General features: G+C 35.0%; 2 protein-coding genes across 2 annotated transcripts in view; one reads left to right on the top strand and one right to left on the bottom strand.

Annotated features, from left to right (window-relative positions):
• Positions 1 to 8,300, bottom strand: part of YIPF7 (Yip1 domain family member 7) — a 36,156-nt gene extending 27,856 nt beyond the window's left edge. Inside the window, exon 1 of the mRNA XM_009206762.4 lies at positions 8,180 to 8,300. The gene's annotated coding sequence lies outside the window, so the exon portion shown is untranslated. The remainder of the gene's footprint in view (positions 1 to 8,179) is intronic.
• A 66-nt stretch (positions 8,301 to 8,366) lies between these two features.
• The window catches only part of STPG2 (sperm tail PG-rich repeat containing 2), a 280,442-nt gene continuing 268,070 nt past the window's right edge, over positions 8,367 to 20,738 (top strand). Inside the window, exons 1-3 of the mRNA XM_031664617.1 lie at positions 8,367 to 8,812; positions 17,306 to 17,418; positions 19,160 to 19,318. Coding sequence (XP_031520477.1) covers positions 8,704 to 8,812; positions 17,306 to 17,418; positions 19,160 to 19,318 — 381 coding nt within the window. The 5' untranslated portion in view covers positions 8,367 to 8,703. The remainder of the gene's footprint in view (positions 8,813 to 17,305; positions 17,419 to 19,159; positions 19,319 to 20,738) is intronic.

The following is a 20,738-nucleotide window of genomic DNA, read 5'->3' as shown; positions in this document are numbered from 1 at the left end:
CCCTAGAACTCCTAGAAGGCTCTATTTTACAACTCTTTGGCTACTGTGTTAGCTTTCTACTGCTGTCATAACAAATTACTACACATTTAGTAGCACAAAACCACACTTATTTATTATCTCACAGTTCTGTAGGTCAGAGTCCTGGTGGGCTCAATTGGGTTCTCTACTTAGGGCCTTATAATGCCCAATTCAAAGTGGAGGCTAGGCTGGGCTGGGAGGATTTGAGGAAGAATCTACTTCCTAAGTAGAACTTAGCTCACTAAGTTCATTGACAAAATCCTGTTCTTTGTGGTTGTAGGATTTGGTCCTTGTTTCCTCATGGGCTCTCAGCTGGGGATTCCTCTCAGCCCCTTGCGGCTCTCTGCATCCCTCAGCCGGTGGTTCCCTCGAATCCTTCTCATGCTTCAACTCTCTCTGACTTTCCCTTCTGCCATCACCTGAAGAAACCTCTCTGCTTTGAGTGCTTGTGTAATTAGATGTGGCCCATCTGGATAATCTCCCTATTTTTAGGTAAGCTGTGCCTTATAACAAAACTTAATCATGAGAATGACATCTCATTTTATCTGTAGTTTTTAGGAATTTAAATGGGAAATCTCTGGGGAGTCATTTTAGAGTGATGCCTACCACAGCCACAGTTGGGTCATATGTCCTTTTCTGAATTAATCAATGACAAGGGGAGTGAATTACCATAATTTGCTCAGATAGCCTTCTAGGATGGAATGGAAATGTTGGGGAATAAACCACAATGTCCATTATGTAACCACATTATAATGCTTCTCTTAAGAGTACTGAATGGGTTCATATATTCTCTATACCATATATTGATATTTTATTTTCACAAAGAATACTATCATCTGGATAGTACTCTTTTCCTCATTATTTTTCATGATGCTTAATACATGTTGGCTAGAATACTGGTTAAAAATTATTTTAGGAAAGACAAAAAAGAGGCTGTGTAAGTACAGTTCTAGTATTCAAGAACAAAAAATTCTCCCCATCCTGTCATGGTAAATTATCTTAAAAAGAGAGAGCTGGCTGGGCGCAGTGGTTCACGCCTGTAATCCTAGCACTTTGGGAGGCCAAGGTGGGCAGATCATGAGGTCAGGAGATTGAGACCATCCTGGCTAACATGGTGAAACCCTGTCTCTACTAAACATACAAAATATCAGCTGGGCATGGTGGCGGACACCTGTAGTCCCAGCTACTCGGGAGGCTGAGGCAGGAGAATCACTTGAACCTGGGAGGCAGAGGTTGCAGTGAGCGGAGATCATGGCACACCCCACCAGGGGGGAAAAAGGAAAACCCTTTTCTAAAAAAAAAAAAAAAAAAAAAAAGCGAGAGAGAGAGCTGATTAACTTGTTGAGCTGATAACAGCAGCATTATGGCTATAATTTGGGTTTCTTACAAGTCTTTCTGTAAAACATTTAATAGGATTATGGCAGATATAGAGAGAATATTAGTCCACCTGTTATAGATAAGCTGCCTTAGATACCTGGGAACAACTTCCTGTAAGAAATCGCTGCCCACTTAGTATTACCATTGAGAAACCATTTATAGACACAACCTACAACGGTCTCCCTTACTTCTTTAAGAGTTCCTCTGTAGGAATTGTAACTTCTTTTCACTCCCAGTCCCCTCCACATCCACCACCCTGCTCTGTCTAGTTTGTTGCAATGTAAAAAGAAATCTAGCTGTATACCATGTCCCTCCATTAATACGTAGACTAACTTGCGACAGTGTATCTAGCAAGGTAGATGTCATCTTCTCTATTCCCTCTTTATATGTGACCTTCTAGAAGCTGTTACCTTTGCCCAAGATGATGACTTTCCTCCTAAGATATTCTTTTTCATTGGAAAAGAATATCTAAGTAGGGGCATTTCTCTCTTAGAACCTCTTTCTACTGCTGTTGATTGCACCACCTAGCAGGAGTGTTTGCCATCTAATGGCAAGGCAGGTCTGCTCCAAGATCCTAAGCCACAGTTGGAAGATGGTACAAGTGCAGTGTACATTCTGTTTGTTTGGCTGACGTGCTACGTCTCATATGTCAAAACGTAGTTCAAGAACTGATAAGCTCTCTGAACTATAAGTAATCCTAGGAAATGAAGTGATAGTAAAAACACTGGACAGATCTGGGACTTTTGTGGTAAATATGGTACTTTAAAGGAATAACAGGTCGACTGAATGGTAAATCAAGTAGACTTTAATCATTTCCTACTGTTTCTAGATAAGCTTTTTCATTTTTAGGCTTGAGGAAACTAAGGTCTAAGGCAAGCAGTTAGTAAAAATAAATGAGACTTGTGAGCGTTTAGATAGTCTTTCTGGTACCTTATTTTAAGCATTTGTAGTCAATGGAACCACCAGTTCACTTTATTGTTTGATAGAGTTTTATATTATATTTAATATACTTTATTAAATCGACTTTATTGTTTGATAGTTTTATATTATTAATAAATATTATTTAATATATTATTATATAAAATGTATATTTAATACAAATCAATGTTCAATATCTGTAAGTTTTTGGTGCATTTTATTATAGAGAGACACTTACTTTGGGTAACTTAAATTATTCATGCAGGGTTGGGATTCTGGTTATTCTGTTCATGAATAAGGATATAAAATGTTGTATATTAGAAATATTATATTTTCAAGAACTTTTATATTTGTTATATAGGTTTTTTGTTAAATTATTTAGGTGTAACTATAAAGCTAAATTATTTTATATGTGAATAAAAGGATGAGTGATTTTATTAGCATAAGTTGGTGGAATTGTGCCATCTAGTGCCCTTTACTAAAAATAAAAACCCTTGTTTTTTTTTTAAGATTTATTTTTCAGTTCCTAGAATCTCAAAGTTTGAAGATTAAAATAAGTGTAGCATGTGACAGGATTTCCTTCCTTTTTAAGGCTGAATATTATTCAAGGTAATGATTTTTAAAGTACTTAGCTGAAGTCAGGCTAGCTTTAGCCTCTAAATCAATGAGAACTACAAATCAATTTAATGTGATTTGTATATATAATAGAAAAATATAGTTACCTATGTTTAATAAAACACTGTACCATGCTGAGACAGAATCCCAACAACTGAGAATCTCCTAAAACTATAATAAACTCCTTTGGGACCATTATGCAAGAGGGTAGCTTTTGATAAATGCCATGTAAATATATTCTTAAATTTTGTTGTCAACAATTTATAAGTTGAGCTACTGAGATTTGAACCTCAATACAGTTTCCATTTTTATTTTTTTTATTTTTATTTATTTATTTTTTTTTGAGACGGAGTCTCGCGCTGTGTCACCCAGGCTGGAGTGCAGTGGCGCGATCTCGGCTCACTGCAAGCTCCGCCTCCCAGGTTCACGCCATTCTCCTGCCTCAGCCTCCGAGTAGCTGGGACTACAGGCGCCCGCCACCACGCCCGGCTAGTTTTTTGTATTTTTAGTAGAGACGGGGTTTCACCATGTTAGCCAGGATGGTCTCGATCTCCTGACCTCATGATCCACCCGCCTCGGCCTCCCAAAGTGCTGGGATTACAGGCTTGAGCCACCGCGCCCGGCCCAGTTTCCATTTTTAACATACTGAATAAAAAGAATGAGCAGTGCCAAATTCATCAATTTTCAGTTTCTAAAAGCACACACCATACTTTAAAAAGACTTTTTATTTATTATTCATTTGACGTTCTTAGAAGGAAAAGTAAAATGCCTTACCATTCCATTCATACTTTTAAAAGAAAGTACTGCATTTGTTATTGTTTTCCTTATTCTCATACCATTACAAAAATGTTTTTTACATTCTTAGATGGTTGAAAAAATTTTTTAAAGAATAATATTTTATGACATGTGAAATTCACATGAAATTCAAATTTCAGTGCCCATAAAGTTTTATTGGAACATACACGCACACCACACAGAGAAACACACATGAGCAAATTAACATACACACACTAGAAAACATTTCTGGATTCTTTCTTTAGTTCTCCTGGTCTTTTACTATGCCAATGCCACATTGATTTGATTATAATGGCTTTACAGCCACTATATCTTCTGATTCATGGAAATCAGAGTTATTCTTCACCATTCTTTTTCTCATACTCTATTCCCCCACATTATTATATCAAAAAAAAGGTGAATTCTAATTGAAATCATATATTAATTTTGGGAGAATTGATATTTTAATATTGTTTTCCTATTTAACTTTGATGTCTTTCCATTTGTTCCTATCTTCTTTGTTTATATTCTATGCGTTTCCTTTGAGTAATTCTGTCATTATTTTTGTCTTTATTGAAAATGAGATTTTTTTCCAATTTCCTTTTTAGGTAATTGTTAGGATAGATAAAAACTACTGATTTTTATATGTTTAACTTTAATATGGTCACTATACTTAATTCTCTTGTAATCCTAGGGTAATTTATTGCATTTTCCTGTACTATTTTGGCGTCCAATTACATCATAGGCAAAAAGAGATATTTTTATATCTTTCTTTCCAACTATCAGTTATTTTACTTAATTTTGTTGTATTCAATAGACACACCATTATTTTAGTATATGTACTGTCGAAGCAAGCATGACACACCATTATTAGATAATAGTAATAATAATAGAGGCATTTCTATTTATTTTTTATTTTAATTGAAATAGTTTTAGTATTTCCTGGTTGGGATAACACTTATTGATTTTAATTTTTAAGGTATTTTTTATTATATTAAAATAGTATTCCTCAATTTCCATTAAATGTAGAATTATCATTACAAATAGCTCTTTAATTTCATCAAATGCTTTTTTTTTTTTTTCCCCCACTTTGGGAGGCCTAGGTAGGAGGATCACTCAACTGTCTTTTCTTCATCTATTGATATGAACATATATTATTTTCTTTGATAATTTATTAATGTAGAAGATTATGTAGTGTTTTCTAAAACTGAATTATCCGGGCAATTAGAGAAGTTACTTATTTGGTCTTAACATATTATCCTATAAAAGCATTGCCAGATTCTGTTTGCTATTGTTTCATTTTATTTGTTAGATACATATTTGTGATAGAGATTGATTGTATTATTCCTTTTTGGTAGATTCTTAAACATGTTTTAGTATTAAAGTTATATACATTCATGAATAAAATGGAAGGAATTTTTTCTTTATAATATGGAATATTTTAAATAACATTGGAATTATTTCTTTTTTAAGTTATGCAAGACTTAGTTGTAATTTTCATCTGGTATTCATGCCTGTTTTTTAACTAATATTTTATTTCAGAAAAGTTTTAGATTTTTAGAAAAATTACAAAGTACAGAGAGATACCCAATCTATAACCCACAGAGAGTTTCTGCTATTTGCTCCTATAGCAGGCAGGAGTTTGAGATTACAGTGAACTATAATAGTGCCATGGTATTCCAGCCTGAAAGACAAAGCAATACCCTGTCTTCACAAAAATTTGTGTGTGTGTGTGTATGTGCAGATGGAATTAGCAAGCAGGAAGAAACAATGAAGCAATATTAATACATTGTTATTAACTAAACTCCATACTTTATTTGGATTTTAGTTTTTACCTAATATGCTTTTTCTGTTCTTCATTGCAGCCAACATATTCAATATTGAATTAGTTTAATTTCTTGGGCCTTGTTCTTGTTCAAGCTTCATTTTGAAGTTTATTCTGGTATAAGCCAGCAGGGAGAAATGGAAAGAACTCAAATTTTGAACTCAAATAAATCTTAGCTCAAACATAGGTTCCATCTATGGAATTACTAATATAGTAAAATGGTTATATAGTGTGGTTAATTAGCATCAAAACTTTTGTAGGAATTTAGAAATGCTGAACCACATTATTTCATATTTATATGTAATTATAATTCTGTGTTAACATATTAATTTTTTTAGTAGTATACTAATTCCAGACTATTGAATAAACATTTACAATGAGAAAATGAGAAAGATTTATTTTTCTCATTAAAAAATATTTTCCAATCTTGAAATACTGTGTATCATTCTCATTACTGAACCATAAGGAGGAAATAATAGCTGGGAAATATAGAGAGCATAGCCACAGTCATCAAGGAAATAGAAATTTTCATACTAAAACAGTTTTCTTTTAAGACAGGGTCTTGCTTTGTCTTCCAGGCTGGAGTACGGTGGAACCATCATAGCTCACTGTAATCTCAAACTCCTACTTGGCTAATTTTTAAATTTTTTTTTTCTTTTTGTGCAGGTGGAATCTCCCTATGTTGCTCAGGCTGGCCTTGAACTTCTGGCCTCAAGCAATCCTCCCCCCTGGGCTTCCCAAAGTGCTAGGATTCAGGATTACAGGTGTGAACCACTGCACCTGGCCTCATAGAAACTTTTAAAAGATTTTTTTGTTAAGAATGCAGAATTTTGAGAGACCAATTATTACCAAATTATGAAGAGTATATAGGTTGTACGTCAGTGGTGTAATATTTAGGTAGGATCTGGCCAGAAGACCCAGAAACGCTGGAGTCCTGCCACTGATCAACTACCCATTTCTGTGAAGCCTTGAGGAAAAAGCATTCACTCAGGAGGCAGGCAAGGTAAATGTATTCCTAGGTGGTACTCAGTTAGAAACTCTCCCTTAGAGGCCTGCAAATGAGCTAGGGGAGTGCAACGAAGAACTCCCTTTGTCTAAGTTAGGTTACGTTCAATGGCTGAAAATCAAATCACACAGAAAGCATATAAAGTCGGCTTTACCATTTCCATTTCCAATCTCCAAAAATATGTATATCCCAGCAAACAATAATGCAGACTGCTGCAGACAGAATGGCCAGACGGGGCATGAAATTCTGCATCAGTCCCTACAGCAACCACGGCCTAGACCTGAGTTTGCAGTTTGGGTTGATAGCTTTGTTTGGATCATCAAGGGCAAATGATGTCCTTAAGGACATAGCGGGCAAATTTACAAGCACCACTGGATTGTCATACAGAGCACATGAATTTTTCTCTTTCATCTCTGTGACTCTTTCTAATATGTCATAGTAAATATCTAGCTCTTCTGAATGGGTATAGGTGGCAGTTTGGAAAATAAGGTTAAAATAACGTTGAGAGAATTATGAGGGTTTCTGACAGAATGCAGGCAGAATCGAAGTTGGTGAGATGTTTCCAAAATATTACAATATTCGTTTTCCTGCCATTAAAAAAAATCTTTGCCACCTCTCGTTTTGGATTATACGTCTCTCCCCATTAGAGAGAGAACACCTGAGGGCAGGGACTTTCTTATGCTTTTGCATCCTCATAACTTAGAAGGGATGGAACCTATAGTATACACCAATTCTTGTTTTTTAAGTGCATAAATAATTTAGCTAGCTAATGAACAGGAAAAAAGATATTACAGATACATCCTTGAGAAGCATATAGCCTCGCAAGGAGTGGGTTCCGACATATATGGCACAATGAAGCCACAGTAAATGTTGCATAGAATTGAGTGGCAAATCGCGTATGTACTACAGAATATGAAAACTATAAAAACTTGTAGTAGGAACAAATTAAAGTACTGTAGATCATTCGGAAGCGAGATAGGATCAAGGTAGGATTCGTCTAAGCCTTTGAGGATATTTAGAATCTGGACAGAATTCTTCCCGGGAAAAACAGCCTGCGAGAAGCAGAGGTGGATTCTGACATAGATTCCTTAAGCTCCCAAGGACAAGCTAGGTTTCTTTTGCCCAAGGTTGAGACCCATGGTTTAGTGGGGGTGGACTGAGCTTTTTCAGTGCCTTCGCTTTGCTTTATAAAGAGATGAATCAATATTGTGGTTGCCTGGCATCCGACAAAAGCGGCAGTTTTCGCCATTTGCCCGGCTTCAGTTGGTGAGCTTTATGCCTCCTTTCCTGGGGTCCCCATTTCTTTCTTTCTTTTTTTTTTTCTTTTTTACCCTTATCTTCTTTGTGATTTTTTTTCTGGGCTCCCCATTTCTTGTCACCGCCCTAACCCCTGGGTTTGTCTTAGTTTGGACTATCTACGGGTTAAGATCAGAGGTGCTTTTCCTCTGTGAGTACGAGTGGAGTTGCAGTAGCATCCGGGGAGAACTTGCGGAACCCCAAGCTCTCTGCTTCATGCTACTGCTTTTTTCTTTCCTAGGTTCTGTTGAGTCGGGAAGCAGATCAAGGTCAAGTTAGTCCTCACCCTTCCTAACGCGTTTTTTAAGGTTCTTCTGCACACTTAAAAAATTCAAGACCTAAGTAGTTACCGGGATCCCAAGAGCTACGACGATTAGTCCTGCCTTCTTCAAGGTGCGCCGGGCTCCGGGTGGAGAGAGCTGTGGAAGGCTCACGGTTCACCGCGCATGCTCCGAGGGCTCTGCCCAGGGAGGCGCCTCTACCTAGCTCCCTAGAGACTGGGCCCGCCTCTTCCCCAGGCTTCCGGGCGGAGAGAAGTGGGCGGAGTCAGGGCCGGAAGCACCAGGGCGAGCATCTAATCCCTAATCCCCAATTTTGGTGGAGCGTGCCTGGCAAACTGGTGATTGTGTGAGACGTCTAATCTCTAGTCGCTCACCCCTCTACTTTACCACAGGGCTAGAAATCGATTTGAGGAAATCTGATACCAATGAGCGGGCGGAGAGACAACCCCAATGCTAATTTCTCTATTTACGGAAGTTCTGTCCCGGCCTCCCCAGACTGGTGTCGGCTTCCTTTTTCTCCACACCTGTAGCCGCCTTGTTTTTATCGTTTTCGGCACCTGCCCTTCCCCAGCGCCCCCACCACCCCGAGCACTATGTATGATCGGGCTCCCCGCCTGCTCAAATTGGCTGAAGGTGGCAGCACTGAGGCCCATGTGGGTCCTGGATCCTACCAGGTACCTTTCCTGAGGCAGCAGGCGACAGGTAAGATGTAGGGAGAGGCAGATCTCCTGTGACAGGCATCCCATCTTCAGCCCGCTCCCCTTCTGCGTGTTTGTGAGTTAAACATAGAGCGGAATAGCACCATTTTGTAAATGTAACAAAACATGAAGTAGGCAGGGAAAACACTATACTTTTATTTTACAGTTGAGATTGGTGGTATCACTTGTCCCATTTCAAAAGGCTGGTGAGCATATGTCTAGGACTTTTGATTCGACAATAGTTGTTTACATCCTACTTTTGATTGTGCAGTTTAGGTCTAGGATGATTTCCTGGCTCTGTTGACTACATGAGTCCCCAAATCCTGTGCCCTTACCTCCCACTGTCTCATTGCTTTGTAATCCTGCCTGCCTCACACCTTTCCTCCCATTGACCGGAGACATTTATTTACTAAGATGCAGCTTATATTTCTATTTTGCAGTATTATTTAAAGATAGTTCCTTTTTTTTTTTCCCCCAGACAGATTTTTCTGACCATCTTCATCTTCTAACACACTTCAGGGGAGCCCCTTTTCTCCACATTCTGTAAAGAAAAGCTATATTTTTGAGCAGTGAAGTGGGCAAAAATAAATACATCGATTTTGCTTTCTACTTTTTCTATTCTGATGATTTTCTGGAGCTTAATACCATCCAAATGATAGTTTTTCTTAACTTGCATTTTCCCCATACCTACGCTATGTGTTTTCCAGCAAATGCCAGGATCCATTATTCTGTTACATGACTGATCAGATAAGGATTGGTTTAGGTTTCTTGGGGTGGAGTACAAATTTGACTTCTGTCAGTGTTTCACATGTTGAATTGTACTGCTTCACAGCATCTGATATCGCTATTCTTGCAGCTTATTCTATGTCTTTATTTTAATGGAGTTGGGCATTATAAGCATTAATTCCCCCAACAATAGTCATAGGTGGCTAACAATGACCGCCTATGACACTTTGCAATCCTTCATTTTGACACAACTGACCACTTGCTTCTTGGAAACACTTCTTTCCAAAATGTAACATCATTTTCTCCTGTTTTTTTTTTTTTTTTTTTTTTTTTTCCAACTACTGTCTTGGAAGAGTGTCTGGGATGTGGTTGGGACCTAATAAACATTTGTTAAATGCTGAATCAGGGCAACATTTTCTCCCCCTCTCCAAGCAGTCCTTCATGGCCTTCTTTAAATGTTTTTATGTTTCTTGTTGATGAAAAGAGTCAAACTCTGTAAAATATTTTAAGAGATTTATTCGGAGCCAAATATGAGTGACCATGGCCTGTGACACAGCCCTCAGGAGGTCCTGAGAACATATGCCCAAGGTGGTTGGGGTACAGCTTGGTTTTATGTATTTCAGGGAGGCATGAGGCATGAATCAGATACACGTAATAAATAACATTGGTTTCGTTCAGAAAGGTGGGACAACTCAAAAGTGGGGGCTTCCAGGCTATAGGTAAATGTAAACATTTTCTGGTTGACAATTGGTTGAGTTTATCTGAAGACTGGCATCAAAAGGAATGTTCAGGTTAGATAAAGGATTGTGGAGACCAAGTTTTGTTGTGCAGAGGAATTGCTCAGATAGCAGACTTCAGAGAGAAAGCGCAGGTTTTAAAATGCTTCTTATCAGACCCAAAAGGGTTGCTGGCTCTTAGTTGATTATCTCCTGTGTCTGGAAAGGAAAGAAAATGAAGGGGAAAGGGAATTCTCTAGAGAATGTTGATTTTTCCCATGAGAGACTTTGCAGGGCAATTTCAAGGTATGGCAAGAAATATATTTTTGGGTAAAACATTTTGACTTTCTTCCTTGTCTCATAATGTTATTCCAGAGTCAGATTGGAAAGTAAGTCGTGATATATAGGGTTAAATAAAACCCATCTGATGAGAATTTATAGTTTGTAAGGCATGACTCCCTAGACCCCTTAGATAGGAATTTGGGCAAGATAAAAAAAAAATCAGAACTTAGTTCTCATTTGAAACATCTTTAAATGTTTATATACTGTATTTTCTATCCTTTGCTTGTTGCTTTTGTCATATGTACTTTCTCATTTGTGTTCATAGACTACTATCCATATTCTGATTCTGATGACTTCCAGAAGGAAATCTTAAGAGATATAGGTGATTTATGTCTCTAAGATGATCTTTCTCCTAATATTTCGGCCTTCAACACTGCTAGTCACTTTTGTTTGTTTCTCTTTTCTTTTTAATTCTTTTTTTGTTGTTGTTGCTGTTGATGTCCTTGAGTCATAACCACTTACTTTTTTGAACATCTCTACCTAGATAGTCTGGCATCAAAGTTTTAAGTGTCTGAGCTCATAATTTTTCCAGCAATACCGGTCCCTTTTTGAAAATTCCCTATTAGTTTATGATAAACTTTTAAGTTTTGGAATTATTCTAGACTCTTTTCTCCCTGACTACTCCTGTTGATCAGTAACACCTAATAATTCTATCTTCTCAGTGCCTCTTTGATTAGTTCCTCTTTTCCATTTAGCTGTCCTTGACTTAGTTCAAGCTCTCATTATTTCTATTTTGAATTAAACCTATAAAATATTACTTGTTTTTCCTTATTTCAGTCTTCAATCCATCTTCTATCTTGTGGCAAGAGTGATCTTTCTAAGATATATTACGTTATTTGTGAAAAAAAATCCTTTGTAACATCAAGGTTAAAATCTGAACTCCTTAACATGGTTTATAATGTTCTTCATGTTCTGGACCCTGACCTCATCTCCCACACCTCCACCTCCACCTGACCTACATTTCAGCAATTTCAACTTTACGGTTTTCTTAAGTTCATGCTCACTCACCTCTGTGCCTCTGTATCTGCTGATACTTTTGCCCAGTACACTGTTTTCTTTCTTCACTTGGCTAATTCCTATTTTTTCTTTGAGATTCAGCTAAGGTGAAGTTGTTCACGGGCTCTACTTTTTCTCAGGTTTTTCTTCTCTGACTCCTTAATGGCTTTTATAGCACTTTGATTCTATATTGTAATTAATGTTAACTTATCTGGCAGACCCACTAAAATGTGAGCTGCTTGAGGGCAATAACCATGATCTTTACTCCATTATTCCTAGTTTTTAGCTGAATACCATAACACGTAAGTTAAAAAACAAACAGTAATCTTGAAATAAAATTAAAATATAATGAGCCACATATAGCGTAATTTAAAACTCTTGTAACTTTGCTTAGAGAGAAGTAAAGAACGTGTGGTAAAACCCTTTTACTGTTTTATAGGATTGTGTCTTGTTGATCTGTGAGATAAAGTATGAAATTCCATGCTGGGGAAATTTGAGCAGCTGCATCCTGTATGTTTTTTAGCAATACTAAGAGAGAATATGCTGAAAATCAGTAGAAGGAACAGGTGTCTCTTTGGTGATTTCTCTGCTGGATTCTCTGGAAGATAATTTAAAAGGAGCTACCATCTCTTTCCTAGGTACATACTACCTCATCTACCTTTAGGACCAGTAACACATGGGACTATGCAGAAGTGTACAACTATTTTAGCTAAGGGTCAGGTTCATTTTGTGGAGCATGGTGTGGGAAGAACAGATGTAGGGGCTTTATATAACTTACTTATTACTTTGAATTTCGCAAGAGGAAAATACCTTAGAGCCCTAGATACCGATACTCTTTATTCCCAACCTTTCTCCCCTAACTGCTGCTCTCCCGCTGTCCCCTCACTGTAGCCTGCTTGGCCAGGCGAGTCCTTCAGGATATTGGCTCTACATTTTCCTCAGGAAATTCTTTTTACCTTAATTGAAACTATTTCATTGGCTGTAGGCCATTTGATCAGGGAGACTCTCTTCTACCCAGGAATTGCAACCTGAGGGGACAGGACTAAGCTGTTTTTCTTTCTGCTTTCATGAGGTGGGAGAGATTGGATACTCAAATTCCAGATTAGTGAGAGCTATGCCTGATTTTCTCACGATTACCTGAGAAGCAAACATCTCTTATTAAAGTAAATATTCCCCAGAGACAACCAGCCTAGTATCATGTGATAAAAACATACTCCTTTTACTAATGTGACTACTCCTGGCATTGTTGTGCCAGGGAGTATTTCATTGCTTTTTGGCTTATTTATATAATAAATATCAGCTGTATATATCTATTGGTTCTCTATTAGTTAGCTAAGCTGGGTGCCATCATCTCCTAAAAATATTCTTTCCCAGATTTCTTTTTTGGTTGGGGAGTGGTTAGCTTTATTGGCCACAGAAGGATAAGTTGGCTATGGCCTCATACCTGTGCCTATGTGCTTATGTCAACAATGATAATTTTATCTTTTTAGCCTATCAGAATATAGCTGCATCAGGGAATGCAATCTGTCTCTTTTAAAGTTTAGATAATAATATGTATGTGATTGCTGTATATGTTGTTGTCCTGAAGATGAGTACATGTTTCAAAGATCTAATTACTGCTTATATGTGAAAAATGTCCTTTTCTTTCTTTTGTGGCTGTAGTTGTGGCTATAGAATTTGTCCTTTAATCACATACTGCCCACTTTCTCTTTCAGCATAGACTGACTATTGCTTCATACCAGTTTGATTTATCTTTCTCTGTTGGTGCCTCAAACTCAATATATCCCAAACTGAACTCATTTCTTTCTTCTCAAATCTCTTCTTCTATATACTTAATTTCTTCTTTCTGTCAGTTTGATTTATAATTTGTAGTTGGCACTTCACATGTCAATATAGCCATATGTCCCATATCAAACTCTACCATCTCTAATTCCCCAGAACCCTCTTCTATATTTTATACCTTAATTATTGGCGGTGCTTTTTGTAGCATAATTGTCTATTTGTCAGGCTTACCAACTATTTGAGGGCAGGGTTTTATCTTATTCATTATTGTACCCTCACTGCCTGTCATACATGCATACTCCCATACATAATAGAACATTCACTATTACAGAATGGATGACTAGTTTAGAAGATCATTTGTTAATTGGTCACCCTCACTGTAAACATTAGGCACACAGTTATGAATAAATAAACAAGTAAGTTCCTTCTCATGGAGTGTATCATTATAAACATTTAAATTTTTTTGTAGTTTTACTTGTGCTCAATATTTCTTGTATACTTTTATTGACAAAAGATTCTATATAATTAATTTTGGAAAACTTCAATGAAGATTTTATGAGTGCCAGCTTTCTTGATTCTCTTTATTGCCCAATTATTTCATATATGTATATGTGTGTGTGTGTATATATATATATATATTCTACCATTAATAGTATTAATAATACATTGAGTACATGCCTAGTGTGTGTTTTTTTTTTTAACTTTTATATGAATTTCAGTACTCTCCAACTAATTTTACATTTGTTTAAGGTAGATTCATTTAGGGGCCCTGCTGTGTTCTGATGCCAACTACCTCAGAAGTAGCGTGGGTTTCACTTTCTTAGTTTTCATATTTATCTCAGATTACCTTAATGTTCATATGAACCTAAACTTAAAACCCTTTTATTATGAGATAGAATACTTACATAGAAAACCACATAAAATATAAATGTAGACCTTAAAAAGAAGATATTCAGTTAAAAAATAGATTTGCCATCAGTGGGTACAGGAAACTAAAAACAAAAAGCAAAAAAAATGGAGATAGAACATTCCAAAAAGTTCTTTTTGGTATTTTTTATTTCAACATTTTCCTTCTCCCCTACAGTTAAACACTATCCTGATTATTATGGTAATAACTTCCTTGCTTTTCTTTATAGATTGTTAAATCCTGTTGATGAAATGACCCCTTTATCGTTATGAAATGTATCTTTTATCCCTGTTATTTCTTGTTCTAAAGCCAGCTTTGTCTGATTTTAATATAGGCACTGCAGCTTTTTTAATTCATGCATGCATGTTATAACTTTGTCCATCCTTTTAATTTCTGTTTTTATATCTTAAGAGAGTTTCTTAGAGACAGCATAAAGTTTGGTCTTGTTTATACAATCTGACAATCTCTGCCTTCTAATTGAGGTGTTTAGAACTTTTATAGTTAATTTCACTATCAATATCTTTGGGCTTTAATGTACTCTTTTGCTATTTGCTTTCCATTTATCTCATCTGTTCTTTTTCCTTTTTCCTTACTTTTGTTGCAGGAATAAAGGTTTTTAAAACATAATTCTTTTTTTATGTCCACTATTGGCTTATTTGCTATACCTCTCTTGTTTTATTTTTAAGTGGTTGCCTAGGGTTTACAATATGTATTTCTAATTTATTACAGTGTACCTTCAAATAATATTGCACCACTTCATATATAGTAAATAAACCTTACAGAGTATGCTTCCATTTCCCCCAGCTCACCCTTTGTACTATTGTGGTTATACATTTTACTTCTACATCTGCTATAATGCCTCAATAAATTGAGACTATTTTTGCTTTAAGCAATCTCAGACAGTCCTTTACTTATGATGATTCAACTTAACATTTGTTTAAATTTTGCACAATGGTGTGAAAGTAATATGTATTCAGTAGAAACCAAACTTCCAGTACCCACAAAACCATTCTATTTTTCACTTTCAGTACAGTATTCAATAAATTACATAAGATATTCAACATTTTATTATAAAATAGTCTTTATATTAGGTAATTTTGCCCAACTTTAGGCTAATGTGTTCTGAGCATGTTAAGGTAAACTAATCTATGCTATTATAGGTTAGGTATATTACATGCAGTTTCAATTTATGATATTTTCAAATTACAATTATTTTATTGGGAACTAACTCCATCACAAGTCATTGAGCATCTATATTTTTTAAAGGGATTAAGAATTGAGAAAAAATATATTTTATTAATCCACAAACATTTGTTATTCCATCCAGTGTATTTTTCATTCTGTAAGTTTGATTTGGGTCTTTTTTATACCTTCCCTTTATCTTGTCATCATGTTCATCTTTTCTCTACCTTGTTGAATATATAAAGAATATTTATAATAGATAGTGTTCTGTCTGCTGATTCCACCTTTTCATTTCTCAATCTGTTTCTTTTCATTGACTTTTCTCCTCTTTATGGGTCATATTTTCCTGCATCTTGAAAGTACACTCTCTGGTAATTTGTATGATTCATTTTATATGTAGTTTGAGTGGGTATGTGTGTGTATTTATATGTGTATTTGGAATGAAATCTGGTTCTTGTTCTCTGGCTATTTACTCTGAGTAAGTAGAATGTTTCACTGGTGTCCTGCATTTCTCAGCTCTACCAGACAACTGTTGCCTTTTCAAAATGAACCTTGGCTTACTTTTAAGGATTTCTGGTCTTCTGGTCTTTGTAACTAATTTAAGGTCAGTCTGTCTTCTTTCCTCCCTTTCACTTTCTTTTGCCTTTCCCTCTTCTCTTCCCTTCTTCTCTGATTTGGGATAACCAGCTAAAACCATCAGTCACTAAATTAATACCTAGAATTTTAACATCATCCATGAAGTTTTTCCTGATCATCTCAATGTGGATGAGAACTTCTCTTCTTTTTGAATTTGCATATGTCTTCCATTATGGCATTAGAGATGTTTTTCCTTGTTTAAAATCATTACAATACTTTTCTTAATGCTTCAAGATACTACTTTTTTAGAGGTAAGATCTATATTTTGCTCACCTCTTTTATGTTGCAATATCTAACACAAATAAATAATTTTGACATTGGTTGCATTTTAATACATGTGGGCCTCAAAAGAAACACATTATTTTATTTTAAATAGAGTATCTTTTATTATTAGTCCAGATTAGCAAGATTTTTACTATATTATCACCATACATTCTTACAGTAGCACACATTTTCCTTTAGTATACAAGATTTAGAGTAAAAGTTTTGAATCTTCACTTGCATTCTTTTATTACCTATTTGAATATAGCTGCTGCTCTATTCTCTCCCTTCTCTTCTTTGATATCCACATTGCTTAAATGCTAATAATTTTTCCAATACAGATCTTGAATTTTTTAGAATCAGTTTTTCAGTATTCAAGTTTGTATTATCTTATGATTATTTGTTCCAAAGAAATTTGTGTCTTCTATTTGTGAACCTTTGTTTAGAGTCAGCCAATCAAGAAATATTTACTGATACCAACTGTGTGCCTAGGCAAGGAGACATGATGAATGATCTGCTGTAAACCCACTTTAAATTATTTCTATCTACGCTGTCTTTACAAGTTTATATAAGATGTTTTCTACAAATAATATATGCTATTTCAAAATATAAAACAATGGTCTTCTGAGGATGAAAATGTTTTATCAGCTAAATATAACTGCTATTTTCGTCCCCACCAAAAATGATTAGAAGACAAGAGGGTTTTATTTTCTTTAGTTTTTTTTTGTTGTTCAATAAGTCTCAGGTCTTTAGGTTCTTATATTAATAAAAAATTCTTATCTTATATCAGATTTTAAAAAATGTAATAACTTCTCTGACTAGCCATTAGTTCTGAAAATAAAGTCTTAACAATTGAGGATACTCATGATTATATATATTTTGAGTGTTTTTTTCCTGAAATCCTTGGACTCCTATCTTATCTGCTGGTCATATGATTTTATTTTTATAGGTAGTTATGCACCATTTCTTTCTTTGACTGCCAGAGAAAGTACTTTTACCATTGCCTCTAGCATTGAGAAAGCTGTTCCAGGTCCAGGACACTATAATGTTTCAGAAGCACAGGTAACTTTATAGTTACTATAATTGACTTAATAAAATAATGTTTTCTTCCCTGAATAGATCAAATGTCATTTGTTATATTTTATTTTCTGCTCATATTGTCTTTTACTTTCAAATTATATTTTATAATTTGAATAATAGAAAATAAATGTATTCGATGTTGGTTGCATGTTTGGGTTGGATGTTTTTCATTATTCTACATACTCTATAAGACACAAAACATTGTTACATGCTGTATGGTCCTTGAAAATGAGAGAATAGGACTCTTGAATGAATTATTGCCCATGTAAGTTGTGCAGATGGTCAAAATGTGTAGAAGAGGAATTGCAGTAGAGCGAAAGAATTGGTTTTTGTGCCATGCTTTAAAGCTATAGCCATTGCCATTGTCTCGTCTGTCTCCTGTTTCTGCACAGTCTCAAGAGTCTGTGAACAGATTATCTTCAATGGTTCATTTATGTTTAGAAATAGTAGATATAACTCTGATATCTTCATAGTCATGAGTATCACCTTTTGCCGTTTTCACATAAATTTTGCCCTTATATGTATTGACTGCTAGCTGATCCCAGCAGAACCTTTAACTCATCTGTTGGAGGCGCAGATAAAGTCCTTGTTGAAGTGATCGATATAGATGCAGATTGCAGTTTGATTTGTATGATCATAGAGCCTATGGTAATGGCTTTTAAATTATCAAAATTTGAAAAGTTCTTCTCTTTTCACAGAATTTTACTTTTTGTTCAACTTGTTAGTGTTTTTGTAAAATAAATCATTAAAGTTATTTTTATACATCTACTCTTTAAACATAGGAATTCTGATCTTTTAAAAATAGTAATCAAGTAGTGAATTGCCTATTTAAAAATAAAATTTGACTCAATTTTTAAAAGAAGACCTCCTTTGTATGTTTCTTAAAAGCTGAGTGAAGTTGAATAAGGTGCCCACTAGAGACAGGCTCTGTGAACAGTGACTGTGAACAATTGGACATGTGAAAAGGGCTATTTGTAGATCAATGACTTAAAATCTTAGCTGATCAATCAGACGTCAGCCACTGTTATCATAACTCATCTTTTTGAAATGATTGCACTGTAATTGTTTACAGGAATCTTTATGATGTAATTTTACCCAAATTAATTGGATATTCGTCAATTGGTAATTTTCAGATTCTGGAAAATCCAGATATGTAGCATGGAGAGCCCTGGAAGATTCCACCCAAATGTTTGCTCTCTAATAAACAATGTTTAAAGTTAATCTGAACATAAAACCAAGCTGTTGCTAATAAGTCTTTATAATTTTTTCTGGAAATGACCAAAATATTATTTGTGAAAATAATTATCAATAAACAACCTTGAAGGGTTTGCTTTTCCCCTTCAATATGAATGCCAACATTTTTTTTTTTTTCAGTTCATTTCAGGGGTAAAATTTTTTCTAAGGGCTTTTATTCTTGCTCTACAGCTTTGGGAATTCCCATCTCTGATTTCTTCTTTAAAACAGAGTTTTCTTGCACTCTCTCAAAGTTCTCCAAGTACAGCAAATTTCAGTTTTGAGTTTCAAGTTAAAACTGACAACTATAATTGCTATCTGCTCTTGCTATCCCCTTTTACTAGAACTATGTCTTCAGTCAAAGGGTGAACTTCCTTAGCTTGCGTTTTAAAACTATTTTCTGATAATAATTAATGTTTATCAAGTAGAAATTAATTGTAAAGTGCTTCTTTTATATATCAGAAGGTTTTTTTCTTCTTCTCCATTTTAGTTTAACATAAAAGGAGGCCATAGTCTACAAAACCGGGAGAAACGTTTTAAGAAGTTTATTTCAGATAATCCAGGACCAGCAAGCTATAATCAGTCTTATCCTAAAACACAAGATATCATGAACAGAAAAGTATTAGAGACCAGAGAGCATCTTCAGTCAGTACGTTTCTATTTTAAATTATACTTGTAATGACATTTTTTTAAGTTAAAATAGTCAAGGTTTAATATTTTATGTGATATTAAGTACATTTAAAAAGCCTTCCTATAAAAATTAGATTTGTTAGTATTTATATTTTAGTTATTTTATAAGTAAATAAACTTTAGTTTTTAACTGTATTCATGTCTAACTTCATATTTGCTCCTAATAAATCTATAGTCACTTTCAATATCTGTGGTGAATAAAAAGTAAGGGAGATTTTACAAACTACCTGAGTGGTTTACCTATGTATAGAGGAAACCCTGTGTTAAGTACTGTTAATAATATATTTCCTTCCTGGTGGCAAGGAAGGAAAAAATATAAATAAAATAAGTTAAAAATATGATTCCTGAGATAAAAAAGCTTAAAATTTAGATGGGAGATAGACAAATAGGTAGCTGTTAATTCAAGACAAGATGTGACAGTTGCTAAATGAATGATCATGTAATGAAATGCCATAGGAATTTAAAGGTGGATTACTGTATTATGTGAAGGCATAATTTATGGAAGATTTATAGAGGTTTTGACATGACATTGAAGAACAGAGTTGGAATATGGATTCCAAACTGGAGTGTTACATGAGTGAAGATACAGAAGTGAGATTTTTATGGAAGATAATGAGAAGGTTATTTTAACTGAAATGAAGAATTTCTTTGAAATAAATACTATTATCGAGCAGATTTGGTCACTTTTTGTTTAGAGTGGTTCCCTTCTCTTGTCATAACTTTCATGTAGCTCATATTACATTTTAATCAGTTTTTTGTTTAGGAAGATATATTTTAAGGCTAAGTACTTAGTTGAATAATATCAGTGCAATGACATTGAGGTTAAATTTTGTAAGCATATTTAAATATCAGATATTTCGTGTGTGGGGACAAAGTAAATGTTCATTTACTTTGGGGGTTTATCAAATATTTTTTGAGTGACTATATGGCCATACATATAATGCTAGATGTTGGTAGTACATAGAAAATATTATTGCTTCCTGAGATGTATAATTTTAAGAGGAAAATAATGAATGAAATTCAGTACAATACTGTTAATGAAATGCTATTTTAGAGCCATAATACAGTGTTCAGTAGTAGCTCAAAGTAGAGAGTCTTTGGAGGGAATAGGGGAGACAAATTGGACCTGATCTTGAAGAAGGATTCACCGAGTAGTTAAAAGGAATGGGAAAAAATATTTTTCCCCACTTTATGTGCAGAAAAATCCACATGAATAAAGAAACTGAAGTGTTTGATAGTATGATATATTACCGGAAAGAACAAAATTCTTTGGAATGTTTGGAGTACAGGAGTGAAGGGAGAGTTGTAGGAATAGAGAATGGACGTAGGGGCTATGTTTTGGAAAGTCTTGACATCACACAAATACTTTTTAAATGTAC

Source organism: Papio anubis, chromosome 3 (assembly GCF_008728515.1).
Source record: "Papio anubis isolate 15944 chromosome 3, Panubis1.0, whole genome shotgun sequence".
NCBI lineage: Eukaryota > Metazoa > Chordata > Mammalia > Primates > Cercopithecidae > Papio > Papio anubis.
Note: the sequence above shows the minus strand (reverse complement) of the source record. Positions and strands in the feature narration are given on the sequence as shown.